Raw genomic sequence first — 7,904 nt, forward strand, 5'->3', positions numbered from 1 at the left:
ACCCATTAGCTAATAAATATATTATATATAAATTATGACAATTTCGAAAAAATAATAATATCAAACTTAAATTATTAAAATTTAGTAATAAGTGTATGACAATATTGTATTGTAAATTTTAATAATATATTATATTAGATTTTTTTTTTTAACTTTTAAAGATTTAATTCAGAAGGAACTTCAGGGCCTAGAAATGTTGCATAATTTATTTTTAATATGTCTTTACTTGCCTTGATTAAAAAAAAATATTATAAGTTATAAGAACATTTCCAAATATTACTATGTAATTGAAGTGAGTTAAACTATTATTTAAATAATTAATTTAGATCATAGATTTAATCTACATAGTATTTATTAGTTGAATTGAATACTCCTATTAAAAACCACTAATAAATTATAAATTATTATAAGTAAGTATTTGTAAATTGCGTTGTGATTTTTAATAATTAATTATAGGCCTTTTTTTTGATATTTTTTTTTTTTCACTGAGATTAAGATACTAGAATTTTTATCGCACGAAATTTGTTTTATATTAACACGGAATATAAAAAAATATATTATGTTTTTTTTTTTTATTAAATAAACTAGTGCAGTATTATAGAAAAAAAAATACATTTATAATTATTTAAATATATACGAATTAACTGCAAATCTTCGTTTAATAAAATTAATAAAAAATAAATAAATATTAAGTGAATATTTGTAAATTATATAAAATATAATTTAAGAATTTATTTTTTAATAAATATTTGCATTTAAAACATAAAATTGTGTACATAAACTAGTGATCTAACGTTCGTGTGACATTTTAATGAAGAGTTTAGCTTTAATTAATATTTTTAATCTTCTTACACCAAATATGATTCAGTTAATTAGTCCAAAAGCTTATTTTTATTTAATTTTAAATGGCAGCAATTTTTCTATTCGTATATTAAATCATATTCAATTGTCATATTTAGAATAATATTTAATTTGTAGTGACAAAGACTTGCTCATTGATGTTTATAAATAGTTATAAATTAATATTTAATTATATGTATTATTTCATGAATCAAGAATAACTATTAAATGTGTAAATCATCAAAAATATTATTTTGAATAATAATAAAAATAACTATAAAAACGATTTAGTTTTATTTAAAACGAATTTGAAATTATCTATGGTATTAAAAATAACGATTTTATCAATTTATTTAATGTCAAGTTTGATACATCGCCAATTTCACGCTACCATTTTGGACGTGCATCTCATTCGACGGGCGGCGGCGGAATGAATTTGAATTTCGAACGATACGAGGCGTTTAATTGGTAATTGCCGGTTCCTCGACCACCTACGCTCTGAACATTGATTTATTTCTTAGCACCGCCTCGGAATATAGAGTATTGTTTATCTACACTTTATTTGGTATCGTGACCTCTATGCAAAAATCATTCGCTTAATTAAATTGCACCCATACACGATGCGTTTATTAAATTAAATTATAGCTATAGATTTTATAATTAACAATGTGTCATTAATGTAATGGATTGTCATTAATATGAATAACATAAACTTTAATCACTTACCGAACAAATTTGACATTTACAATATATATTTAAATAAATTAGTTTTTATGAAAGTCGACACCGCTATATATGAATACGCTTATTTGGACAATGTCGTAACTACACGCTTACCAATTTTCGAAGTTAAACTTCTTTACCTGTGTTGATAGTAACATTTTACGGTCAGACAAAAATTACGTCAAAAACTCACACTATGAAGTTAGTTGTAAAAGAGTTAAATATATAATTATATATGTATATATTCACTCAACACCGACTGATAGTATATGTATGGAAGAAAATCGAAGGTTATTAATTTTATTGTTAACTATCAGATTTGTATTACGGATAAGTATGTACCTATAGCTTTTAACGCGTGCACACCCACAATAATATTTATCTTAATTTAATACTTTTTATATCATCGCTCGGTGGGCGATCAAATAGATCACCTGATGGTATGTTGTCACTACTGCCTATAGATATTGGCGCCGTTAAGAATTTTAAGAATTTCGCACATAAACGATGCCAATAGCCTTGTGAACTGAGATGTGATGTCCCTTGTATCTGGCTCAAATACTCTATAAATCGGAACACAACAATACTAAGTAACTTACATTCCTACTGTCAAACCGTATTGGCTTGGCAATAGGAATATATATAATATAATATGTAATAAGGTGAATGATGACTAGGTGGTATTTGCCCAGAAGGCCTTACTAACACTTTTTTCAGTATGTATGCCACCTCGTTATACGGTATCCTCAAATTAGAAAAAATCTTACGAGAAAATCTACAAGAAAAACACCAATCACCATATCGTTATTTTAAAAACAAAATTTTACTAACGTGAACGCAGTAGAAAAATATACTAACTGAATTTGAGTATATTCGATGTACTTTGTTATATATATAAACAAATGTTATTTGTACAGGTAAAGTGAGAATTAATAGATGAAATATATAGCTTATATTGTTAATAACCTTTCATTTAAATAAATAAATAAATAAATTACAACATGAAATCAGTACTCAGCATATCGTTAATTATAATGCCTAACACTTACAAAGATATGCAATGCAATCGAGTTTTATCGCTAATCGTAAAATGTAATTAAAATAATTTTTCTCCAACATACACGCAAACAAACATACCTAAACACTTAGTAGGTTAATCTTCATAATTAAACGATTCTTGGTTCGAGATGGAATATTTAGTGTAGATAATTTTAAAGGTCTTTTTACAATTTGTTTGAAGTAATAAGTACTTCTTATGACGCGTTATAAAAAATTATGAGAGACAATTTTTATGATGTGCATGCGCAGGTTGAAATGGAAGCTACACGACGAAGGTGCTCGCTAAGCCGCCAATTAAGTGTCAATTCACTCGAAGTAAACTACTTCACACCTTATCCTATTTAACAAGGTTTATTTTATTACAAATGTATGTATATATATATATGTGGTAGATGTGTGTAAACACGTATACGAGGAAATAAAAGTACTCACGCTAACAGTCCAATACACGTATATTAGTCACAGTTCACAAAACACACAAGAAAGTTTAAAAGGTCAAAAGAAGATAGACAGAATAGAATATAGACAGTCACACATAGAAATATAGCACAACACAAAAACTTAGGAACTCAGGAAATATAAAGTAATGAGAAAACAAAGCAAATCGCATCGAACGTTAAAGCCGACTAAGTATGTGACTACTTGTTCCGCAGTAGTCGGTAGTCGGAGAATGATATCCGAATGCCGTATACTACGGGTTTCGCCCGAGTATGCTTGTGAATTAATTATTTATATATATTTTATTATTTAATATAAATTATAATGTGTATGTATGTATTGGTGAAATGTGTAAGATGTTTATAATATTAATACATAAATAAATATTAAATAAAATATTATATTATGTTTATGTAAAGTGTAATAAATAAAATAAACTAAATAAATGTAATAATTCGCCTACATTACTCCCCTCCAGAGGCCGTGTCTACGGACGATAATAATCTGGAAAGTGAACTTTCCTCCCAGAACGAGTAGTTTTTATGGGGGGACTATGGTGTCGTGGCTGAATTGGTAGTTCGAGGTCGGGCGGTGGTATGTCCTGTGACAAATCGTCGGACAGTATATAGGCCGGCTTAAGGCGGTCAATCGATACCGTCACGACTTTACCTTTGAAATCTATTTTAAAAGTTTTAGCACCTCTGCTTATAACCTTATGTGGACCTGTGTATGCGGGTTGCAGTGAACCACGCAGCGCGTCTTCCCTAAGGAATACGTGGCTGCATGTGGTAAGGTCTTTAAAAATGAAGGTCTTACGTGTGGAGTGATGCTGTGCTGGGACTGGACGTAGCTTCTCGGCAAAGGACTTCATACGAGCGGAAAAATCGGTAATGTCGGTAGTGTAGCCTGCGACATTATGGCCGAAAAATTCGCCAGGTAAGCGCAGTGGCTCGCCATATACCAGTTCCGCCGATGAAGCCTGGAGGTCTTCTTTGAAGGAACTTCTTATGCCGAGAAGAACTAGGGGAAGTGACTCAACCCAATTGCTATCTCCGTGACAAATGATAGCTGCTTTTAGCTGCCGGTGAAAGCGTTCAACTAAGCCGTTGCACTGAGGGTGGTAAGCGGTTGTCCTGCGATGCTGAAATCCAATGGATTTAGCCAATTGTTCGAACAGGGCTGATTCGAACTGTCTTCCGCGATCGGTGACTATGTCAGTAGGGCAACCAAATCGGGAGAACCAGCAGGACACTAAAGCTTTAGCCACGGTTTCAGCAGTGATATCGGCTATGGGTACAGCTTCCGGCCATCGCGTGAAGCGATCGACGGCTGTCAAACAGTACCGATAACCACTGGCTGGAGGTAATGGTCCGATCAGGTCTATATGGACATGTTTGAATCGCGCTGAAGGTAAAGCATGTGTACCCAACGGTGAGGTCACGTGACGGCTTACCTTCGTACGCTGGCAGGTCAAACATGCCTTAGACCATTGACGGCAGTTCTTGCGCATGAGTGGCCATACGAAGCGTTGTGCAACGAGCTTAGTTGAAGCTGTAGAACCGGGATGGCTAAGGGAGTGCAGACTATCAAAAATTTGCCGACGGAGGTTAATGGGGACAAAAGGCCTAGGAGTCGGTGTACTGACGTCGCAGTACAATTCAGTACGACTACCGGGTATTGACATTTTTATAAGACGAAGTGATGTGTCGCCTTTAAGGGTGTCAGCCAGATCGGGGTCTGTGGCTTGGTACTTGGCAAGGACTTCTAAATCGACCGGCATCTGCAATTCGTCGACTCGAGAAAGAGTGTCGGCCACGACGTTATGTTTGCCCGCGATGTGTCGTATGTCGGTCGTGAACTGCGAGATGAAGTCTAAGTGTCTATACTGACGGGGACTGCAGCTACTTTTCCTTTCATGGAAAGCGTAGCAGAGAGGCTTGTGGTCAGTATAGACAGTAAAGTGGTTAGCCTCTAGCATGTGTCGGAAGTACCTAATACTCTGGTATATTGCAAGGAGCTCGCGATCATAGGGAGAGTATTTGGTCTGTGATGGGCTCAACTTGCGTGAGAAAAATGCTAGAGGCTGCCAAGCACCGTCCTGAAATTGCTGGAGGACGCCACCTATCGCCGTATCAGAGGCGTCAGTGACCAGTCCTAACTTTGCATCAGGGTTTGGATGTGCCAAGAGCGCTGCTTGGCAAAGGCTGTCTTTGCAGCTCTCAAAAGCTTTGAGAGAATCTCCCTCTATGACGACCGGGTGGGAAGCTTTAACGGATCCGGTCAGTAAGGCGTTCAGAGGAGCTTGAATTTTGGCGGCATTAGGCACAAAACGTCTATAATAATTAATCATGCCCAAGAAACGACGAAGCTCCCTGACGGTTTTCGGGACAGGAAATTCCGAAATGGCCTTGACCTTGCTATCCAGGGGCTTGGTACCATTTTCTGAAATATGATAACCAAGAAATGTTACCTCAGAGGCACCGAAGACACATTTGGCGGTATTCACCAGTACGCCGTAATCTTGCATACGGGTAAAAAGTTGACGCAAGTGGTCCTTGTGCTCTTCCTGGGTCCTGGAAAAGACTAGAAAGTCATCAAGGTAAGGATAGCAAAAGTCAAGTCCACGCGTCAGTTCGTCTACGAACCTTTGAAAGGTCTGACCGGCATTCCTTAACCCAAACGTCATGAAGGGAAATTCGTATAGACCGAATGGAGTTGTAATTGCGGTCTTGGGTATATCTTCCTCGGCAACTGGGATCTGGTTATAAGCTTTCACTAAATCGATGACTGAAAAATACTTACAACCAGACAAGTTGTGAGAAAAATCGTGTATGTGGCGTATGGGGTACTTATCAGGTATGGTTCTGGCATTCAGTAGCCTGTAATCGCCACAGGGACGCCAACCGTTGTCCTTCTTGGATACGAGGTGGAGTGGCGACGCCCAAGGACTGTCGGAAGGACGAGCGGTGCCGTTCGCCAACATCGCTTCAAACTCGTGTTTAGCGATTTTTGATTTCTCGGGGGCTAGCCTCCTAGGAGAACAGGACACTGGTGGACCTGGTGTAGTGCGAATGTGGTGTTTAGTGTGGTGTTTGACTACACCCGGAGTACCGGCGGGACGGATTATATCTGGAAATTCCGATAAAATATTATGATAAAGACTATCACCGCCAGTCGTTACTTTAACGCTCGTTACAAGATTATGCGATTTATCTATAGAAGCTACAGTGCTAATATTAGTCAAACTATCTATTAATTTGCGATTACTAATATCAACAACGAGTCGGTAATGAGACAGAAAATCGACTCCGATTATGGCTTTGGTTACGTCAGCTACAATAAATCGCCATGGAAGATTACGACGTAAACCAATATTTAAAGTTAAATTTATATAACCATAAGTATCTATAGCTGAGCCGTTAGCGGCGCTCAGTTGGAATGATGTCTTATAACGACGTTCACTAATTGCACTAACTGGATATACACAAATATCACTACCAGTATCTACTAAAAATTGTCTTTTGGTACCGTGATCTGTGATGAAGAGGCGACCCGTCGAACTCCCGCAATCGTTAGTCGCCATTACCGATTGCTTGAAGCGTTTCCCGATGTGAAGTCGCAGGGCTTGATGCAGTTACTAGCTTTGACGCCGTATTTACTGTGGTACCAGCAAAGAGGGTACCGACGATGACACGAGTCAGACCTACGTGATTGGGATCGACTACGTCGTCTTCCGTTACCACGGCCGCGTTCTCTGGATCGTGATCGCTGATTGACCTTAGCTGTGAGAGCGCTGACCTGTCTGGTCAACTCAGCAACTTGTTTCGTCAACAGTTCAATAGGCGTTGAAGAAGATGTTGCCGCTACTTGGCGGGTGGGTGCCGCGATGTCATGTATTCTGTCCGCAAGCTCTGCTATAGCATCGAGTGTTAGCGTTGATTGAGATGCGATAATTGGTTGCATCTCCGTTGGCAAACGACTTGTCCAAATTGTTCGAATGAAATCTTCGGGGATATTGGGTCCAGCCAAATGTTGAAGGTGCCGAAGAAATTGAGAAGGTTTGCGATTGCCGAGCTGCTCGTGTGTCAGCAGCTGTTTAACATTATTTTCTCGAGACACCGATAACCGTTTAATTAGTTCGGTTTTAAGACGCTTATAATCCGGGGGACCAATTATTATATCTTCGACTTCGGCAGCGTAATTTCTATCTAAGTTCGCCAAAATGTGGTAAAATTTTGTTGCGTCATCCGTGATCGATAATAATTTAAATTGACTTTCCACCTGTGCAAACCATATTGCAGGCTTCTCTGGCCAGAAAGGTGGTGTCCTGAATTGTGCAGAAGCAAATGTGAGGGTAGGAGCATCCGTGCTTTCCAACTCAACGCGCTCCATCTTCTTAACGCGGCGTGGACGCGTATTCACTTGCGAAGCGTGTGAATCACTGTCGCTACTCATCTTCTAAATAAGCGTGAACGGCGGGGTCACCAGTTTGTGGTAGATGTGTGTAAACACGTATACGAGGAAATAAAAGTACTCACGCTAACAGTCCAATACACGTATATTAGTCACAGTTCACAAAACACACAAGAAAGTTTAAAAGGTCAAAAGAAGATAGACAGAATAGAATATAGACAGTCACACATAGAAATATAGCACAACACAAAAACTTAGGAACTCAGGAAATATAAAGTAATGAGAAAACAAAGCAAATCGCATCGAACGTTAAAGCCGACTAAGTATGTGACTACTTGTTCCGCAGTAGTCGGTAGTCGGAGAATGATATCCGAATGCCGTATACTACGGGTTTCGCCCGAGTATGCTTGTGAATTAATTATTTATATATA

At 37.6% G+C, this 7,904-nt stretch overlaps 1 protein-coding gene across 1 annotated transcript; it reads right to left on the minus strand.

Annotated features, from left to right (window-relative positions):
• Positions 1 to 6,642: 6,642 nt before the first annotated feature.
• LOC125069556 lies at positions 6,643 to 7,452 on the minus strand. Its single transcript, XM_047679077.1, has one exon. The coding sequence runs from the start codon at positions 7,450 to 7,452 to the stop codon at positions 6,643 to 6,645; it is 810 nt and encodes a 269-aa protein (XP_047535033.1).
• Between the last annotated feature and the right edge of the window lie 452 nt (positions 7,453 to 7,904).

This window comes from Vanessa atalanta, chromosome 15 (genome assembly GCF_905147765.1).
Source record: "Vanessa atalanta chromosome 15, ilVanAtal1.2, whole genome shotgun sequence".
Classification (NCBI taxonomy): domain Eukaryota; kingdom Metazoa; phylum Arthropoda; class Insecta; order Lepidoptera; family Nymphalidae; genus Vanessa; species Vanessa atalanta.